This window comes from Macadamia integrifolia, unplaced genomic scaffold, assembly GCF_013358625.1.
Source record: "Macadamia integrifolia cultivar HAES 741 unplaced genomic scaffold, SCU_Mint_v3 scaffold2360, whole genome shotgun sequence".
NCBI lineage: Eukaryota > Viridiplantae > Streptophyta > Magnoliopsida > Proteales > Proteaceae > Macadamia > Macadamia integrifolia.
Window position 1 is genome coordinate 1 of NW_024868658.1, and position 22012 is coordinate 22012.

Below are 22012 nucleotides of genomic sequence, written 5' to 3' on the forward strand. Positions count from 1 at the left end.
GACCTCATAGTAGGATTGGAATTAATTGACGATTGACAGGTATTGTCTTCTTCTGTTTTGGAAACCCAAGTAAGTAAATCAGATTCATTAGCTGCTTCAACTTGACTTTAGACTAAAAGAAGTTTAGAAAAGCTTATTGAACTCAAAGTCTGCCGATGGTTTTCTTTTTTTTTTCCTTCTAATAATGAAGAACCCTTAAATCTGTTCAGATTTATGATTCAAGTCCAAGAGTAAATTTGGTTATTCACAGTTAGATCTAATCCGTTTAACTGGTCAATTATAAGAAAATTTGGGCTAAATATGTTTATTAACACACTATCCTGAGACCTGCGAAGCTACACTCAAGGTGTTAAAAGTCTACCAATACAGCAATACCATTCGTTTTTTAAAATTAAAAATAAAAAAATAAAAAATATCATATATGAGAAGATGTAAAATACACTAAAAATTCAGATAGCCTTTTCTCATATGAACCAACCCCACATGATAGATACCTTTTTTAAAATACCTATTGATGTGGTGTGTTGATTCTTCCCCCACATTTGGCAGTGTGAGAACCCTCTCCTATTAAAAAATATGCAATATGAGATGCCAATTGGTGAATGAAGACAACTTGAATTTCATAGTATTATCCACATTTTTTTTTCTTCATTTAATACTTTATATCCAAAGATTTGAACTTTCTCCTAATTAATTAACGGAACAAATAGGGGATTTGATAATGAACACAATTAACAATATCTTCTATAACTTTTTTCGCTAGAAGATCATATGTATTAAAAAAGAGAAAAGAAGAAAAATAATGTACATGGAAAAAAGAACAAGTTGTATGGAATTAGTTGAAAACTAATCCACCTTCGGCATTTCCATCAGCGGAGAAGAAATCAAAACTAAAACCCAGCCAAACCAAAAAATAGACAAAGCAACAAAAACACCATTATTTAAACGGTATCTAGGCCGATTGTGCCTATCAACATCTAACTCCATGGCAACTAGCGCAGGCCAAGAAGCTACTGGAGAGGACTCTTCCAATTTTGTAGCAGACTTTGCAAGAAAATCAGCCACTGGATTAGCTTCACGAAGGCAATGAGTAATCTTCCAGGTTATGGACTGTAGGTACGGGCCTAAGCTCATCCACCTCTGACGCACATGCCACGGGACTTTCCATTGAGAAATAAGAAGAACCATGGCCACCGAGTCACACTCAACCCATAATTGGGTAATATCCAACGCTCTAGCCATTTCCAAACCATAAATAACTGCTAGCACTTCAGCTTCAAAGTTTGTGTACACTCCCAAAAATTGTCTGAAGGGTTGCATCACCTTAGCTTTATCATTCCTTAAGACTCCACCAGCCCCTGCCTTTCCTGGGTTCCCTAGGGACACCCATCAGAGTTAAGCTTTACCCATCCTGGAGGGGGAGAATATCAGAAAACTTCTAAGATCTCCCTGGGTTTATAGGGAATTCTAGAAATACCCAGCCGTCTAGCACAAAGAAGTGCCTCGAAAGGGAGGGGAGATCAAGAAACCGCTATCTCCTGGAGGCTGATCTCACTCTTAACCATTGCAAAACAGTGATTGGTTGTTATCGATTTTTCCTCAAATTGTCTTGCATTCCTTACCTGCCATATGAAATGTGGAAGAAGGAATAAGCCACTTAGCCACACTCTTTTAAAATAACACTTTCTAGCATTTTGTGTCCACCACGCGCAGAGATTTTCCACGTCCACAAATGGAGGCCATTGCACATCAAAACCAAAGCAGAAATCTCTCCATATGCTAGAAGAAAATTCACATTTGTAGAAAATATGGATCAGCGATTCCTCCTCTTTGCCACACAGCGAGCACTGAAATACAAGAGGAATTCCTCTTTTACAAACATTGTCTTCGGTTGGCAATTTATTCTGTATCATTCGCCAAGCAAAAGTCGCTTGTCTTGGCTGAATACCAGAACACCAAATAAGTGAATACCAACTAATTTTTTGGTGTTTCCTCCCTATATTCTTCCCAAGCTGATTTTATAGAGAAAACACCTGAAGAGGTTAACCGCCAAACACAAGAGTCTTCTACATTCTGGATGAGAATATTTTTTGCTTGGTCCCACTTTTGGGCAAGGAAAGTAGAATCGACTGGAGGAAAATTCCAGGAGAAATTATCAATAAAATTTGCAACTTTCACCTTAGTACCAGAGAAAAGGGATTGATCCAGATTGGAGAGCTCTGTAATAGACTTCGAGTCCAGCCACTAATCCTGCCAGAAATTGATTTTCTCCCCATTACCTACAATCCATTGCTCATGTTCAAAAATAAAATTCCACACCTTCTTCAAGCCAGGCCATATGGAAGAGGATTTATATCCCATTTTTAGCGAACCATCAACATTAATAAATCGTTCCTTGAAAAATCTGCTCATGATGGAGTCTTCATGCTTAATCTGCTATGCCAATTTATATAAACAAGCAAAGTTCACTTCACGCAATTTTCTGATGCCGAAACCACCTTCTTTTTTTGGTTTACACACCTTATCCCATTTAATCACAATCTTCTTCGAGACCTCCATATCCCCTGACCAGACAAAATTTCGGATCCAACGCTCCACCAACTTCATCGATCCTTCGGGCCACCAATATATAGAGAAGTTATGGATTGGAATCCCAGAAATGACCGACTTAACAAGTTCCACCCTTCCAGCCATAGATAGGAGTTTCCCTTTCCATCCTACAAGTCTGCCTTTTATCTTATCCAGAAGAGGAAGAAGGTGGTTATTTTTCACTCTTCCTTTAAAGATCTCCACCCCAGGTATTTGGTGGGAAAGGTAGCCGCTGCCACTCCCAAATACTCCGTAATAAATTGTCTTCTATGAGGAGCAATTTTCCCAAAAAATATCTTGCTTTTCTCCAAGTTAATCTTCTGACCAGAGAACTCTTGATACTTGGATAAAAAAGTATGGAGCTGCTTAACATAAGTGGCGGAGCCATTCATAAAAATGAAAATGTCGTCTGCGAAAAGCAGATGAGAGGGAGTAACAGCACCTCTCAGACCCGAGAGAGATTTCATCTTACCTTCCACAACCATATTTTTGAGGCCTCTACATAGCACTTCCTCGGCCAAAATGAACAGAATAGGAGAGATGGTGTCCCTTTGTCTCAAACCACGGCCAACCCCAAAAAATCCCACTGGACCTCCATTCAATAAGATAGAAATCCTTGTTGAAATAAGCAGCTGGTGAACCCTGTTAATCCACTTTGGGGAGAAGCCAAATTTTTCTAACGTGCCAAGTAAAAAATCCCAAGAAAGCGAATCATAAGCCTTTTGCACATCCAGCTTTATGCCCATACCACCTCCCCTTACTGCAGAGTGCATCAAATTTGCTAGCTCGAATGCTAGGCCAATATTTGATGAGATGATTTTACCCTTCTGAAAGGCACCCTGTTCTGCAGAATAACCTTGGGAGAAGAGAAGTTAATCTAGTGGCAGAAATTTTGGATAAGACCTTACAAAAAAAATTTCCCATGCATATGGGTCAAAATTTATCTAAGGATGATGCACCATTAATTTTAGGGATCAAGGTGAGGAAACAATTATTGACCCCTTTAGGGATCTTTCCAACCAGGAAAAAATAAAAAATTACCCGACAAAAGTCTTTCTCCACAATGTCCCAACACCTTCTAAAAAACTGACCTGAGAAACCATCAGGCCCTGGAGAGCTATCTGCATCAAGGTCCCACACCGCCTGCTTGATTTCTTCTCTGGTAGGAATGGCATCCAAGAAAAAATTATCGTCATCAGATAATATTCTTGGGATCTGGTCCAGCAACTCATGGTGAGGAGATATCGGAGTATGAGAGTGGAAATTCTCATAATAGTTGACCATATAATTGGCCAAATCCTGATGCTCCGAAATCCAAGAACCATCCTCATGCTGTAGAGAACTAATCTTATTTTTTGATCTTCTAATTTTAACCGAGAGATGGAAAAATTTTGAATTCCAATCCCCATTCTTTAACCATTTGACTTTTGCTTTCTCAGACCACATTTTCTCATGCAGCTTTGATGCATTCAAGAGAGTAGTTTTTGCATCGGCCTCTTCATTAAAAAGGAGGTCGGTCATTCCAGATTCAGCAATAGAATCCTGCACTCTTTTTAAATTTGACGTAGCCTTATCCACTTCCTCATTTAGATTAGGGAAAGCCCCTTTTGCCCAGGCCTTGACAGCTAATTTTACATTTTTCAGCTTTTGGGCTAATCTAGAAATCGGATTTCCACTAACAGACTGCGACCAAACATTCTCCACCATCGGGAGAAAACCGTTGTTCTCCATCCAGAAGCTGTGGAAGCGAAATGGGATGTTGGGGGGTTTTGGGACAGCAAAAGACTGAATCAACAGAGGAGAGTGATCCGATGCAGAGCATGTGAGGACCCGCTGGGAAACATTCTTGAACTCATCAATCCACTGCCCATTATAAAAACTCCGGTCCAAGACCGCCAGCACATTACCCCTTTTACGGTTATTCGACCAAGTGTATTTTTTCCCTTGAGAGGGGCAGGGAAAGAGCATACAAGTGTCAACCATAGCCTGCAACTCTACTGCCGAACCCAAATTAAAATTACCCGGCCCTCTTTTCTCATAAGACATTAGAGTGGCATTAAAGTCACCAATAACAACCCATGGAGAAGAAGTAGAAGAAATCGAAGCAAGATCAGACCAAAGAGATCTACGCTCAATTTTGAAACAACTGGCATGAATAAATGACATGAGAACTCTTTTACCCATCCAATCAATCTCAACAGTGAGTTGTTGGTCTGACATTGAAATCAAGGAAGGACGAGCCATACCTCGCTTCCAGATAACCCAAATATTGGGCACCCTATCTTGATGATTATTGGGAATCACTTCAGCCGCATAACCCAATTTATCAAAAAATAATGAGGGAAAACTACTGACCTCAACCATCGGTTCAGCTACACATAGAATCTTTGGCAAAGATTCTCTGAGGAGAAATTTCAAAGCCCCCCTACCAGCCTCCTTTCGGACACCCCGAATGTTCCAGAACAGAACACGCATGGTTAACAATTTTTGCGACCACCTTTGTCAGGATTTGAAGCCCGACCGCTCTGCTTTTTCTTTCTTCTCCTTTTTCTCTCACTTCTGTGCCTTTCTCGAGAGCAGCCACCGCATCATCCACCATTGTAAGTTCCAATGTCGCTGCTTCCCTCCTACTCAATGGAGCTCGAACAGAGGGCTGAGGGGCCCTATAGGAGGAAGATCGGCCTCCCCTACCAACCAAAGTCCCACGACCAGAGGCTAAGGACATTCCCGTCCTCTTGGGACGTGAGGAAAGACGCATAGGGTCCACAGGGAGAGCGTGAGTCACATTGTCCTGGTTCTGTTTTTGTATTCTGTTAGAGATAGGCGGGTTCCCATTTTGGTTCAATTCACCCTCCTCTTCATCATCTTGGTCTGAGAGAGACCCATATTCTGAGCCGGTCTCAGAGCTAGACCGGTCCACATCATGCTGACTCACATAATTGTTCATATCCACATCCTCTTGTGCCAATCCATTCTTTACTAAATTGGGGAGATTTGAAAAGGTAGAGTCCAAATAATTTGAATTTCTTCTTCTTCCATATTAGGAAATTGGGGAGAGTTATTCACGGAAAGAGTGATACCATTCTCATCCTTTCCATTATGAGGAGATTGTTGAGAATGCTCTTGTTGATTTCCTTCCAAAATAGGAGAGAGCCGACCCACTAAGTTGGCCCTGGTTGAGTCAACTCCGTCTTCTTCAACGTATACTGCCCCTGGAACCTCAGCCAATTTCTCAGCCGCACACTGCTTTTTGTCATCCACTTTCTTCAACCTACAGTTGGAAATCAAATGGCCTACTCGTTTGCAATGGGCACAACTTTCCACATTATCCTCATATACAACCTTTTGACAAAAACCATACACTTGAGAGGTGCCTGGTTCAAATCTCTCGACCTGGACTTCCTCCACCCTCACTGCCAAGTCAGAAATGTCAATCTCCACCAACACCCTCGCAAAATAGCCGAGAAGGCCTTGTCTTGTTCGTCTGTCTAAGGCAACAGGGCGCCCTACCGCCTTTGCAATAGATAATAGGACGTTTTCGCGCCAATATTCTAGCGGTAGATCTGGAAAACGTATCCATACAAGTATTGTAAAGAATTGCTTCTCATGAATATTGAAATCAGACTTCCAATGTGAAATCGAATAACCTGATCACCAACCCTAAGGGGTGATCTTCGCCACACTGCTGCCTTGTCGCCCTCGCATTGAAATTGAAAGATAACATATCCTTTTCCCAACGGATGCATTAGCACCCCTTGACTTAGGTTCCATTTTTCCTGAGCCTCCCTTCTCAAGGCATCCAAGGAGATCAAACGGAAGTTAATCCTTCTGATTAAGGCAAAATGGAAGTTTTGTCTCTTCGATTCATAGTCTCTCTGAGGGATCACTACTCGTCGTTTACCCCCTACCTGAATTGGCTTTGGAAGGGTGTCAATGGCAGGCCATGACGAAACACCCAAAGCTTTTGCATATGAAAGTCGCTGGCTTGCACCCTCTTGTCTTTCAACCTGTAAAGGACCTTCTGGACCACGATCCAGGGCTTCCCAAGCACCTCCATCATCATCCTCCACAGCCATAGCTCCATTCTCTCCTGAATCGCCAGACGCTCTCTCTCCCGCTCTCTCTCCTATTTTCCCTAAACCTCTCTTCTTGAATAGATGGAAATCTCTATCAATGAAGATAAAAAAATCTCAAAATATCCTTCCAGATCTCCACAATATCTTCTATAACAATATTTCTATCGGTTGTTATAAGTGCAGTTTGATTTGGAGGAATTTAACAAATAGCTAAAGGTGAACAAGGTTTGGTTGACCAGCCCAAATATCTTCTATAACAATATTTATAAATAAATCAATAAAGAGAATCATGTCACTCACCATCCATATTTTCTTTTGTGCATATCACGTGCCAAACATATAAACATAAATTGCATAAAAATAATAATAATAATAATAATAATAATAATAATAATAATAATAATAATAATAATAATAATAATAAATAAATAAATAAATAAAAATAAAACCAAAGAAATTATAAAGTGTAATAAGTTTTCTCTCATTTTAGGTGGAGAGAATAGAATCAGATACACTTCAACGCTCCAGTCCATTTAGTGCTCATCTTATTAGCTCATATTCTGAATTGATATATATATATATATATATATATATATGCCCATTTACAAAAATGTCATGGAAACTCCAGCATCTACATAACAGTCATTCCACTGGTTGAACCTATTAATGAACAAACATGAGCAAAGAAAAAGTTTGCATATACATATAAGGAGAAAGAGAATAGTACAATTTTAGTAGGAAAAAAAAAAAAATGGAAGTAACGGCAGTGATGTATGATTTAGTCCATATTCAATTAAGAACACCATAATAAAAACTTAGTAATATGAGATGAAATAAACCCATTATTCATGATTGCACTTACCTTCCTATAAAGTTTCAAATTTTCTAAATCATGAGTCGAATTGAAACTGTTACTGTTTCGACGATATTTCCCATATTTCATTCGGTCAGTCTTGATCGATTTTGACCAGCCAAGTTTTTATTAGTTTACCCTGTATTTTTTATTAGTTTTGAGCAGCCCTTGACATATCGAATTTTGTCCCCAAGTACTTGGTTTCGACCCATATCTCAGTTTCATCAAAACCTGTCTTGATATCAAAATTCTTATCCTTACCTAGAAGTAGGAAAGTTTAGAGATCCGACTCCCCTTGATTGCAGAGGGAAAATAATTTCCAGAAAAAATGAAGAAAAAAAACAAGAGAAAACACTGAAAGATGCCTCCAACTATCTTTTATTGCCTAAGAGGGTGTTTGGTTCGGTAAATCTTTGGGATGACATTCTTTAGAATGATAATTCTTAATTTTTTGAGTATTTTGGTTCCACTAGGATGACCCTCATAAGTGAGCATCCTACTTCCCATGAATGACCATATTACAAAGGATGTGTTCCAAATCTGAGTTCACCTCAACACTTAAACTCAAATTTGAGCAACCTTTTTACCACCTAGTATAAAAGGAGAAAGCGGAAAGACGTTCTCTACGGAAGCCAATATCTCAACCCGCGAGAAGCATGCACTAGCCTTAAGTCAACCAAACGATTTTTCAGAAAGAAACATAATTCAGAAGAATGACTATCAAAAGATTGACATTCATATCCGATACATACACCATTTGATTTACCGAACCAAACACCCCCTAAAGGATCCTTGACTGAATCACCATTGCTTCATCTACTAGAATGATTGAGAACATTGATGGGACGATCTCTTGTATTCTGTTAGTTGCATGAGTGGACTGAGACCTGGTGGAATCGGCCTACCTTGTGTGTTATTTGTTGTTGGCAAGGCCTCGACGAATTGGTGTGTCCATCTGGGGATCGGGGGTGGCAGTATCCCAAGAAATTTTTTTAGGACTGTATGGTTATTTTGGTAAATTACATTTATATGGTTTCACTGTATCTTTGTAGCAAAGGTCTTTATGTAATCGATCTGTGAGAGGTGTGAGGACGAGTGATTGGAACCTTACTCACCATTGATAATGAAGCAAGATTTCATCTCATTATGGACGTAGACAATCTTGCAGAACCAAATAAATCTTTGTGCACAACTGTGTGATTGTTTATTTGTTATTTCTGTTCTTTTCTCATCCAGATGCTCATGAATATGTGGGATAGCCTAACCTTTGCATTAGTCATCCAGGAAATTGTCAGACCAATACCACAATGAAAGGAATTGAGGAGTTAAAACTCCCCAACAAAAACACCATCAGTCCCTGCATCTAAATCAAGCTATAAGGGGGAACCTAAGAGGAAACTAAAGGTCATCACTGATTCAAGGCTGCAAGGCACTAGAAGATCTACATTACTAGCCCACCCCTTGATCAACAGAAGACTTGGGGCTCAAGGTGGGTCATGGGATTCTAAGGATTTGACACTGACTTCATGAATAGCCCTATTGGGTTCAAGGGGCCCGAGATCGACAATCATCTTTATGGGGTATACGTTTTTCATTCACTTCAGGTTGTCATTTATTACGTGCTGGACAGTTGAACGACAAAATTATTATTTTTTTTGCTAAGGACCAGCAAATGAATTTCATTAAATCAAATGAATGAGAGAATACAAGCAAAATTGCTATTGAGCTATTGATCCACCTTCGCATGGTCATCAACAGAGAAAGACTATTGACATAAATCTATATCTGGGACGTTTTTGAAAATCTCACACATCAGAAAGCACAAAAGATGGAACTTCTTCCCAAACTTCAGATGTTCTTGAAACTGCCCCATGCTTAGCCAATTTGTTAGCCATTGTGTTGACCTCTCTGTAACAATGTGAAATGATCCTTGAAATATTATCCATGTGCTACTTATGGAATAACCACTTCTACTCAAAATACCATGGAATTTTTTGACTTCCGATACATGACACCATTGTCATGAAATCATGCACATTTTACCCATAACTTATTGATCCCCATAGCGCTTGCATTCTGAATCCCAGAAAAGAAAGTCGCGAACTCCGTCATAAAGTGTCCCAAGTAGTACATGGCTAAAACATCTTATGGGAAATCGTGCATCATTGTGGAATATCCCACCTGCTCTAGAGCACCTCGGATTTTCCAGAGAGCACCCATCTATATTTAATTTGAGGACTGTTGATGGGGGGAAGCTCCAAAATAACTCCAATATTCTCTTAGGCTGGACCATAAACGTGGATACCAATAACTTTTTAGAGAAAAGAAGGTCTGAAATAGAGGTTATCTGAATCGCCTCTAAGGCGGAAAACACCTTGGAAAACACATTGAAGGACAAAATTATATTGAAACATGAAAATATATAATAAACAAGAAAAAAAAGTATATTATTTATCCTTAATTTAATTAGCAAAAGCAGTAACATAAAATACAAATAAGAGAATTCAAAAACAATCAATTCTTCAAATGTTGCTCAATCAAGAGTACTCTGTCCAGACCATTTCATTCTCATTTATCCAATGACATACTTCAATTAGACCTGGTCCAAAACCCAAAAGTTTAAAAGCAAAATGGTTTGGATTCCAAGTTGAGATATCATAGTGGCATACCATGATCGCATGATTCACTTTCTTCTGAGCATATAGATGAGCTGCATATACTTTTACTTTCTCTAAAATATGGCAATAATAAACTTGAAATGGGAATGACCGACTATGACAAAAGGCTGGTGGTTTAGAGAGGTTTCCATATATGAGTTTCACAGCTCCAATTGTGACATTCTCATAAGATCCTTTAAAATTCTCAGTACTCCATATGCATACATGGTGCCCTAATTTCTCAACAATAAAGTCAATGAGATCCTTAGCAGAAGTTGCACAGGTGCATTGCTAACCTTGAATGGGGCCCTTCTCACATAATTTGAGGGTGTCTTGTATATGCTCATTCATGTTTGATTCATCTACAACACCGAAAAGCTTCTTCAATTCCTTGATCTTGGCAAATGAGAATGGGATTTTTGACGCTAGAGATCTTGGCAAAAATGATTTATATGACATTGGGTCCCTTAGATCAGGGACAAGTAGGAAACCTCCTCCTTTCACCATTGATTCGCGAAAAAATAGCAATTCTCCTTGTCGAGCTACTGACAAGGGTGATTCATTTGGACGGCGATCATATTTCAGTTTGGCATCATTCCACTGGGCTATTGGTGGCAGGGTTATGTCTGGTGTCTTCTTCACTAGTGCATTTGTAGAACGAGAAATATTAGCTTGCTTACATAATGAATGCAGGTGGGAAGCTAATTCATTTTTCTCCGAAGCTTTATAAAGAATGTTGTCTGATGGAGGCTTAATGAAGAAGCCTTTGCAACAAACCAATGTGGAGGGTATGGAAGACCAATATGCTCTTCCCAATATTGTAAGAAGATATTTTTAGCATGAGAGTGCTGCAATTTTGTAAGAAAAAATTAGTCACCAAATATGAAAGATAAAAGAGGAGCAAACAATAACCACATTGAAATGAATGTATAATGGAAAAGGCATCATTTTTCTTACACTAAATATGCTACTAATAAAGTTCCAAGCGATACAATCGGATGGGTCATGGTGTAATGGAAAGAGAGAACAGAATGAGTTGGGTTTAGTTTGTTGCATGGAGAGTGGGGTGTTTCAATATATATGGAAAAATTTTTAGTGCCAACAAATAATCCCCTAAACAGCTAAATGTATCCTTTAATTTCCCAATTTCCCCTATATAAAAGTGAAAAACTTCTCCTTTGACGACTACCATTAAAGAAAACTTTCAACTGATATTCAACCCTCAAATTTTTTAAATAAAAATACCACCCTTTAATTTTGGGTTATTCTGATAATGCAAGTTTTCTCCTGGTGTGACGCAGTAAATGCCAAACGTGCAGACCAATAAGAGTAAAGATGGGAGCATCTTCAGCACAAATAGGGGTGGGGACAACACAGTCATTTTGCGATTGTTGTGTCGGAGCGTTTCCTATGTCAGACCGATATTCTTTTTCTCAATTATTAAACTCACTTTTGTAATTACACTCGCTAGAAGTGTATCTCACCCAAAAATGGAAATTGCAAATGAAAACAATAGAAAACCAAGAAAATTGTTAGCGAAAGAGACCCAAACCTTCCCTTTTAAAAGGTTATATTATTTAATTCCTCTAACATCCCTAAGTTACCAAAAATTTAGATGATAGAAACATTCTTAAACAAAAACACCTCAACCAAAATTTTTTATTCAGCTTTTTTTTTGATGAACCAAAGCCATACCTTTTTTTAAGGTCAGAATAACCACCCATATGGTTGGCTCTAGGAAAAATTCAAATTGCCGCTCTCAGAATCAAATTTAAGACGTTTGGGTCATAATGCATAACCATGGAAGGAAAATTTTTAGAGGTTGGGAGGCCAAAAAAATTATAGTCGGAATTGGTTGAACAATTTAGGCACAAAAATGATAATGTAGAGTTGTTATTCAAGGATATGTTGGTAGTAAATAAATTAAAATATGCCTAATGTAGCAACAGGCCAATTTTTTTGGTTTTATAAGCTTTATGGAAAAAGTTTTTAACTGGTTGGCTCCAGAAGGTATCTCTAGACTGGCATCAAGTTTTTCCACATGGAATGGTGATGTAGAAATTTCGACCATTCAGATATTTTGAAAATGATCTAGGTTTGATCACATGTCAAATTTCTGACTTTGATACAAACATATACTCTACCATGTATTAGCATATTCATTTTTATTTTCAACTGTCCATTTTTCTTTTAAACTACATTTTCACTAGGTTTTTTTTTTTTTTTTTTTTTTTTTTTTTTTGACTTGACTTGACTTGACTTCCGAAGGTTTAATTTGTCACTTGCCCAACTCCATTTTGGCTAAAACCTGACATGTGAATAGGGGATCTTGGGCTCTATTTGTTCGCGTATTTTAGCTTTGCCTAGTGTGCCACACTGTAGATATTTGAAACAGTCTAAAAATACCACTAGACCACTGGAATTTCCCCAGGGCTTATTGACATGAATGAACAAAAAGATTTCTTTTTTCCCCCTTATTTTCTTTTCTACCACCCTGAATGGCAGCGTAAATGATACATACTGCTAATATTTGTTTCCACTGTCTTTCTCAACTAATTTTTGTCAAACACAAAATAGCAAGTTCAGTTACTTACCCTTTCAGAAATTTAGAATTACATCTTCGAGCATGCTCCTGAACAAGCTTTGCAAATGATGAGACCATGATATCTAGCAATTTAGTAGGAGAATCATATTCTAATACAAGACCTGCTTAAGATAAGAAAAAAAGTCAACTGATTAGGTAAGCACTAGAGATTAGGATGTGAATACATATTATTGATCTCAAATAAGCTCATTTAATTGGGATGTAATAATTACTATTTAATAACTACTATCAAGAAGGACCATATGGATATCAAGAATTGATGTTATTCTATGTGTGACTGCAATGATAGTAGAGCCTGAGAAGTGTTGCGTAACCCCCGCTTCACAGAGAGGCTATATCTAAACTCAAAACATGTGACCGATTAATCACAAGAGAGCAACTTTACCATTACGGCAGAACCATATGCCTGTCTATAAAACCTGCTCCCTTTCTTTATATATTGGAGTACTTCAGATCAAAGGATAAGCTAGACTATTACCAAAAGAAAATTTAAATAATGCAGCATAGAAATCCATGGAATCGCTTAACCTTGAAGCCTAATTTAAACAGTACAAAAGAAAATAAGCACCCCCCCCCCCCCCCCCCAAAAAAAAAAAACACCCCAATTCATGAGAGAATCCAAATTAAGCCCTCTATATATATGAAGCCTTACACACTTTTGATTGAAGAAGAGGAAGACTAGAAGATGAAAGCATATATTGTAACGTACCTGTAAGCCTGCCTTGATTACTTTCTTGGCTCCCCTAGAGAAACTGATTAATCTGTTTAGAAATAAATAAGAGCTGCCGGAGACGTTTCTCCACAAAGTTGCATGTTTCTTCTAGAGAGAGAGAGAGCCTTGATGTCTATTTGGTCAAAATCACCCAAAACTGCTCACCATCAAAAGGGAAAGAGTGAGGGAGAGGGTCAGATCGGATTGCCTACCTTGAGAGACGATGTGGGGTGCGGGGTTTTTTCTTTTTTAATACAAATTTTGACCTCATTGTAGGATTGGAATTAACTGATGATTGACAGGTATTGTCTTCTTCTGTTTTGGAAACCAAAGGAAGTAAATTAGATTCATTGGCTTGTTCAACATGACCTTAGACTAAAAGAAGGTTAGAAAAGCTAATTGGACTCAGTCTGCCAATTGTTTTTTTTTTCTTCTAATGAGTTCAGTTTTATGGTTCAGGATTGAGAGTAAACATCATCAAACTTAATCCATGTAACAAATCAGTGGTAGAAAAACTTAAGTGGAAAAGTCTTTAAATCTGCGAAACTACTTTTAGATAAAGGGGAGAATGAAATGGGAGAGTACGATGAGAAAGAGGGGTATTCTTAGGATAACGAAAATGGGTTACAGATCAGTCTTTTACTCAAAAAGGCTAAAGTGTCATTTCATAACATCACTTAACAGAGAAGGAGGATAGGAGATCTGAACGCAATTTAGTGTTAAACAGAAGGTGTTCCTATAATATTGGCATTCTCTCAGAGGTGACGCTATAAATTATCCTATTTTTAATGTGTGCTTCATTACAAGTAGCAATTGTTAATCATATGATTAACAAAATGGGGATCTAAAGTCTGAACCATCTAATGAGAGAAACTTGCTTCCAAGCCTTAAAAGATTAATAATACAACAATCCTCTTTTGATCTTTTGCAAACCCTCTCACAAAAAGTGACGGCCCCACATGTTTTCTTTCCTTCAAATCCGTTTCTCTATTTACAATTTGTAAATGAGGGATCTATGTTGATGGGATGGCCCAGTTAAGGGTGTTAATCGGTTTGGTTTCGGTTTACATTTATATGACTAAAATCATAATCGCTCCATTTACTAAACAGTTCCACTTTCTGAAACTGTGACCGTTTAGTAGACGGTTTCGGTTTCCACGGTTTCTAAACGGTGTCGATTTCACAGTTTTAAACGATTTCGGTTTCAGTTTATTCCATTCGGTTTGTAAAACGGTTCACAATCGGTTTGTTATCACTTGCAACCATCTCTAAACTGAAGATCATAAGCTTGTCAAAAAATAATTGGCAACCACAAATAAGAGATTCTATAGTAATGATGGTATGTCTTAATTTGATAATCTAGTGCTATTTCTTTGCATGACCATTCTCAAACATTTAGAACTAATATCATGCAATATCCAAATCCAGCCTTCTACAGCATAAAATATTAAAATGACAGGTGGTTCAGCCAAAACACCTCATCTATGATAACATAATAATATAATAACATATATGGATTACAAGTTCATGATTTAAAGCCTAAACTTGAACTGAATTGTAATAAATCATACCAAAGCAGGATGGACACTTAATTTAATTGTTAATTGTTATACGGAATACTGCCCATTCTTTTTTTTTTTGCTAAAGGATGATTTTATTGAAGGAAATAAAGGAAAAATACATCCAAAGAAGAAAGAAAATCAAGCAGGCTCGCAACCACTACAGCCACTTGCAAACTCCACCTTCGGCATAGCCATCAGCAGAGTGTACAAGCAAGAGCCTAGCAGAAGCGAAAACTATGCCTACCCGAGGCATCATTTTCTAAATCATCTAATACATGACTGGGAAAAGTGGTGGAGTAGTCAGAGGCTCCCGATTTTGCTGCCTTCTTTGCCAAAAAATCTGCCACAGTGTTCGCCTCACGGAAGCAGTGGGTGATTTTCCATGTAATGGACTGAAGGAATGGGAGAGCAAACCGCCATTTTTGTAAAACAAACCAAGGGATATGCATCTTCTGAGTTGCAGCCACTACAGCTGCGGAGTCCGACTCGATCCACAAGCCCCTTGCGTTCATATTCATAGCAACCAATATTGCTTCCATGACAGCGCTAAATTCAGCTTCATATATTTTTTTTAACACCCAAAAAAGTACTGAAAGCCTTACAAACCTGCCCATTACTGTCACGAACAATTCCCCCTGCTCCTGCGCGACCCGGGTTTCCCAATGAACTGCCATCAACATTAATTTTGATCCACTGATCCGGTGGCTTACACCAATGAACTTCCAGCGGCGGCACAATCTTTGGGTTATCAATCTTCAGCCCCAGTTTTCTGCAACACATAATATCAGCAATCGATTTCACTTCACCCTTAGAAGTCCCTGCATATAGAGCAAGATCCTGGCAGATGTATTGAAATGAGTAGATCCCATTCCTCTTTTTTCCTTCATACCGTCTGATATTTCTTTCCCTCCAGATTTGAGAAGCAATGATGGTAAACCCTATCATCCAAGAGTTTTTTAAATTGATCGATCTTGATTTCCTCTTCCACCACTGAAATAAGCTATCAATTGACTCATGTTCAGACCATCGAATTGCGAAACAAGAGGTGAACTTCTCCCAAATATCTCTGGAGAAAGGACAGTGAAGGAAAATATGCTCCATACTTTCTTCGTACTGCTCACAGAGGCAACATCGAGAGACTAGGAAAATTCCTTTTTTTCTTATAAGCTCGTCCGTTGGGAGTCTCTCATGAGCTAGTCGCCATCCAAAAGTAGCAATTCTTGGAGGGAGGTTATTGTGCCAAACCAAAGAGTTCCAATGCACTGCCGGAGCAACTCTTCTAATATCCTCCCACGCTGACGATGTAGTAAAAGAACCAAGAGGAGATAGCTGCCATATACATAAGTCCTCAATTTGGGCACTGGGAATCTTCACCTCTTTAATTGCAAGGAAAATTTGTCTGAGAGAGTGAGAGCGGACCTCTGGAAGTGACCATTCGCCATTCCTGATGAAATCACAAACCTTAGCATTGCAAGGGAGGGGAGGGAGGTCAGAAGTCTGAATCTCCTCAAGAATAGACCTAGGGCCCCACCATTTGTCTTTCCAGAAATTTGCTAGATCGCCTCTCCCAATAATCCAACGTTCGTTTGCCTCCACAGTCTTCCACACCTTTCTGATGCCCAGAGCAATAGACGACGGCCGACAACCTCTATTAAATGACCCGTCTTTTTTCACAAATCTGGCTCTAAGAAAGGAATTGGCAGCAGATTTCTCATGCTTTATTCTCCATACCAATTTACACAGCATTGCCATGTTCGTGTCTCTGAGTCTTCTGATACCTAAACCCCCTTCTTCCTTCGGTTTGCAAACAGACTCCCACTTCACTGTAATTGGTTTTGAGGTATCCACTTCCCCTGTCCAGATGAAGTTCTTCATCCATCTTTCCATGGTTACAAGGAGAGCAGAGGGCCACCAATAGATCCCAAAATTATGATTAGGAATACCGGATATGACTGATCTAACCAACTCCACCCTGCCCGCCATCGACAAAAGTTTACCTTTCCATCCAGCAAGGCGCCCCTTTACTTTATCCAACACAGGCAGAAATGCCTCCTTTGTGATTCTTCCCTTGAATATCTCAACACCAAGGTATCGAGTTGGAAAGCTGCAAATGGGGATGCCCAAAGTCTCAGCGATGGCTTGCTTACGAGTTGGAGAAATTTTCCCTAGAAAGAGCTTGCTTTTCTCGAAGCTGATGTGTTGACCGGAGAACTCCTGATATTTCATAAGAAAATTTTTAAGGTTAGCCACATACCTGGATGAAGCATTCGAGAAGATAAAGATATCATCGGCGAATAAGATGTGTCCAGGGGTTACAACGCCTTTAGGGCCACAAATGGGCATAATATCTTTTTGGTGGGTCAATCTCGTCAGGCCTCGAGAGAGAATCTCTTCCGCCATGATAAAAAGCAAGGGGGATATAGGGTCTCCCTGTCTCAATCCTCGCTCCACGCCAAAGAAGCCCTGCGGGCCTCCATTGACAAGAACAGAAATCTTAGTTGAAGCCAATAATTGATGCAGCCATGTGATCCAGTTTTCTGAGAATCCAAATTTTTCCATCACCTTAAAGAGGAAAGACCAAGAAATCGTATCGTATGCCTTTCTGATGTCTATTTTTAGACCAAGGCCACCCCCTCTCGTGGCAGAGTACATCAAGTTCGCCAACTCAGATGCCACACTAATGTTGTCATGGATCAGCTTCCCTTTTTGAAAAGCTCCCTGTTCTTCCGAAATGAGCCTGGGGAGAAATCTCTCTAAGCGCATAGCCAACACCTTAGAAATTATTTTGCAGAAAAAATTGCTCATACACAATGGTCGATACTTGTCCAGAGTCTCAGCTCCGTCCACTTTAGGGATCAGAATTAGGAAAGTATTGTTAACACCTTTAGGCATACGACTAGTCCTGAAGAAGGCTTTCACCGCATTACAAACATCACCTTCCACAATGCTCCAACACTTCCTGAAAAATTTTCCAGAGAAGCCGTCTGGGCCAGGCGAGCTTTCAGGATTAAGCGCCCAGACCGCCTTCATGATCTCTGCATTACCAGGAAGAGAGTCTAGATGAAATATGTCTACTTGTTGGAGAACCCTCGGAATGCTGTCCAAAAGATCAAGATGATCGACTGTTGGAGCATTTTTGTGAAATCCCTCATAGAATTCCACAATATACTCACCCAAATTAGTTTGCCCTTCCACAATTGACCCATCCTGTTTTTTGAGGGATCGGATAGTATTTCTATTTCTTCGCATTTTAGCAGATAGATGGAAAAACTTAGAATTTCTGTCCCCATAAGTCAACCACCTGAGTCTCGCCTTTTCTGCCCAAAGCTTTTCATGGTTCTCTTGCGCCTTGAGAAGAGCCGTTTTAGCATCAGCCTCCATTCGGAACAGTTGATCCGACAACCCATTACTGTCAATCTCCTCCTGCACGTGGTTGAGATTTTTCTTTGCCTCATCGAGATCCCTTTCAAAATGGGGAAAGGTCTGTTTCGCCCAACCTTTTAACGCCCCTTTGAGCCGCTTGAGTTTAGACATTAGGGATAAAATAGGTGACCCTGGAACCCACTCCGCCCAGGATTCAGCTACAACCCTATCGAAGTCCTCATGATCCGTCCAAAAATTATTAAATTGAAAGGGGCAATTTGGAGGGCGCTGGCTGCTACTTGAGACCACAAGCAGAGGGGAATGGTCAGAGGCAAACCGAGGAAGGACCTGTTGAGAACAGTCCTGAAAAAAGGATATCCATTCTTCGTTACAAAAACCTCTATCCAGAACAGCACAGACATTACCTCGGCATCGATTGTTTGTCCAGGTGAATTTCCTGCCCATCGAGGGCACCTGAGATAGAAGACATGCGTCAACCATGGCTCCAAATTCTGCTGCCGACCCCAAACTGAAATTTCCTGGGCCACGTTTCTCATGAGATTGAAGGCATGCATTAAAGTCACCAATAACAGTCCAAGGAGTAGGAGTTTGAGGAGTATCAGCCACCAAATCCATCCATAAAGCTCTTCGCCCCGCCCTAAAGCTGCTAGCATGAACAAAGGAAATCTGGATATGGCTCATACCCCAATCCAAAGCAATTGTAACATGCTGTTCAGACTCAGAAACAGAAACAGGGACCTTCAAATTTCTTCTCCACAGGATCCATAGATTTGGAATTCTATTGAGCCTATTGTTATGAATAAAATCACCGTAAAAGCCGAGTTTATTAAAAAACAAATTGGGAAAGTCACAGGTACCTATCATCGGTTCTGCGATACACAGAAGGTCTGGATCCTTCTGAATAATCAACTCTCTCAAGGCCCGTCTTCCGACCGCCTTCTTGATGCCCCTAATATTCCAGAAAAGGACCTTCATCAAATCACTTATTTGTGGCATCCAGATGACCAGACATTGAAGTCTGCCCCAGCATTCCACCTTCATGCGCAGGTCTATTAGAGTTATCTTCCACATCTCGAAGAAAACTGTCAATTGCTGTCACTTCTTGGTGTTGGACTATCACCCTTCCTCCCACAATATGTGATGGAGACAAGTCTGAAACAACATGCTCAGGGCCCTCCCATTCATGATCGCGCCCTCCTCTGCCAGCGTGAGTCTTCCGGCAGCCTCCCCGTCTGCCAATGTTCACTGCTCTGTTCTTACGAGGCCTGAGAGTACGAGGCACAGGGGCTCTACCTATGTTAGGAGCTTCAATCTCAGCGCCTTTCTGGTTTCTCTCTTCCCTGAAAGGATGAGAGTCATGTTCGGACAAGGAGCTTGCAGAGTCTGCTGGGTCGGATCCATATTCAGTTCCGCCCAATGGGTTGTCCACCATAGGACGGTCAATAAGTTGCTGGTCTACCTTGCTAGATGGAGGATTGCACTGCCCATTGGGTGAGCTGGCCTCAGAGCTGTTATCTTCCACCAAGTACTCCTTAGAACTTCCTTCAAAAAGTTGATTTGGAATGATCCCATTGCCACTTGGCAGATTCCCTTCCTTCTCAGAATTGTCTTCCAAGGGAAGGATGATTTCAAGATTCCCATGTATGCTATTAGGCGTAGACTGTCTTAAAATAGCAGCTCTTGAGAAGGAAAGAGATCCGTGCATTGGCTGAGCGGAGGATCTTCCAGCATTACTCACCATCTCCGCCGCGTCGCCGCCCTGCCAGGGGCCTTCATCCTGTCTTCCACCTTCTTCTTCACCAAACGTCTCACCATCTATGTGTCCTTCACGGTGCTGCACCTCTCTATTTGGTGCTTTCCGATGGCGGCAAGATTGCACATTATGACCCATTCTCTTACAATACCCGCACCTAAGCATGCCATCTTCATAGGAAATAATCTGTTTGAACCAGAAAATTTCCCCCGTTCCTGGTTGTCGTCTCTCCACTTGAATCTCCTCAGGCCTGCTTGCTCCCATTTCGATCTCCACTTGGACCCGAGCAAAAGATCCCATGGAAGCCGCTCGAGTACATCTATCTAGTGCAACAGGTCTCCCAGCAGCCTTAGCCATAGTGAGTAGAATCTTCTCATGCCAATATTCAAGAGGCAAATCGGGGAATCTGATCCATACGAGCTTAGTATTGATATTTTTCGCATGCACATCAAAGTCAGGCTTCCATCGCTGGAAACGGAGAACGTGACCAGCGACTCTCGTAAGGCTTCTTCGCCACAATGCTGCCATGTCACCTTCCTTTTCAAATTTGAAGAGGATGTAACCCTTCCCCATCGGAGCCATCTTCACACCGCCTTTGAGGTTCCAGTTTTCTCTCGCCTCCTTGCGGATGTCATCCATAGATATGAATTTGAAATTTGCTCTGCCAATCAAAGCAAATCGGAAGCCCTGGAGGCGTTCCTCATAGGCATCTTGAGGAACAATTATCTTTGTATCAGTGCCCGCATGAATGGGGTCTGGCAAACTATCCACATCCGGCAGAGCTCTCCCCACCATGGAAGAATAAGAGCGTCTCCCTTCATCTCCAGCAGGAACCTTTGGGAGACCCTCCTCAGCCACATCCTGCACAGCCGAGAATGGTTCATTCATAGGATGCTCAGGCCGCTGATTCAGTTCCTTAAACAGGGGAAACTGGGTATTAAGTAACCCCTTCACTGGATCAAGTTGGGATTTATTTTCTTTTCTATGTTCCTTTGAGCTGCTGATACACAAGCAGAGAATACACAAGCAGATCCGAATGAGATAGCTCGGATCTGCTCAGATCTGCTCGTCGCCTGATCTGCTCAGATCTGCTCCCTCACCCTTCAGTTCTCTCACTGGAACCTCGTTCTCGGTTTCGTAGACACAAATCTTCTTAAGCCTTGAACGATGGCTGAGGAGAGGTGCCCAGACCTGCACGGATCTGCTCAGTTCACAGTTCTTTGCCCCACTGATATCCTCTCTACCCGTCCTCCTCCAAACGCTTTATAGGTTCAGTCGCCTTTGTCTTCTCAATGAACAGCAGCGGCGAAGAAACTCCGTTGAAGACAGAGTCGCCTTTGTCTTCTCGGCAGATCTTCTCATATCAATCAGACCGTCTTGAAATCAAACTGTCAAACCCAGTAAGCAACTCTGTCTTCTCGGCAGATCTTCTCCGATCACCGGAATACTGCCCATTCTTTATTTAATTGTTATACGGATTAATTGGATCAGTTTAGATGGTTTAAACGATTTTAAACGGTTCGGTTTAAACGGTTTCAATTCTGTTTTGAAACCAACGGGTTCTGCGGTTAAAACTGACCGGAACCGTTTAGCTAATCGGCCTGAAACTTGATACCATAACGCAACCATTTACTAAACAGTTTTACGATTTCGATGTAAAGGGATCAGTTCGGTTTCGATAAACGGTTTCGGTTACAAATTCACATCCTTAGGCCCAATATCGCATTGTCATGTTTTTTTTTTTTTTTTTAAGATCCATAAAATCAACCCCATTAAGTTGGATGAGCATCGTGGAATACCCTCTCCCTTTCCTTTTATTTA

General features: G+C 40.4%; 1 protein-coding gene and 1 long non-coding RNA gene across 2 annotated transcripts; both read right to left on the reverse strand.

Moving 5' to 3' along the window:
* Nucleotides 1-9967: 9967 nt before the first annotated feature.
* Nucleotides 9968-13594, reverse strand: LOC122066353. The gene is made up of 3 exons (XR_006136338.1): nucleotides 13490-13594; nucleotides 12770-12881; nucleotides 9968-11023 (listed from the first exon to the last, which is right to left on the reverse strand). It is a non-coding gene; the product is annotated as an uncharacterized LOC122066353 (long non-coding RNA).
* Nucleotides 13595-15272: 1678 nt separating this feature from the next.
* On the reverse strand, nucleotides 15273-19302 carry LOC122066355. Its single transcript, XM_042630175.1, has 2 exons — nucleotides 15765-19302; nucleotides 15273-15610 (listed from the first exon to the last, which is right to left on the reverse strand). Exons 1-2 carry the CDS (start codon nucleotides 19300-19302, stop codon nucleotides 15273-15275), a joined length of 3876 nt encoding a protein of 1291 aa, XP_042486109.1.
* Nucleotides 19303-22012: the final 2710 nt, after the last annotated feature.

Bases quoted from the DNA above. Each gene is read 5' to 3' on its own strand.
- LOC122066355 (XM_042630175.1), bottom strand. From the start codon at position 19,302: ATGATAGGTACCTGTGACTTTCCCAATTTGTTTTTTAATAAACTCGGC. The intron at 15,611-15,764 runs GTAAGCCACCGG...AAATATATGAAG, and splicing joins GCCGCTGGAAGTTCATTGGT to CTGAATTTAGCGCTGTCATG.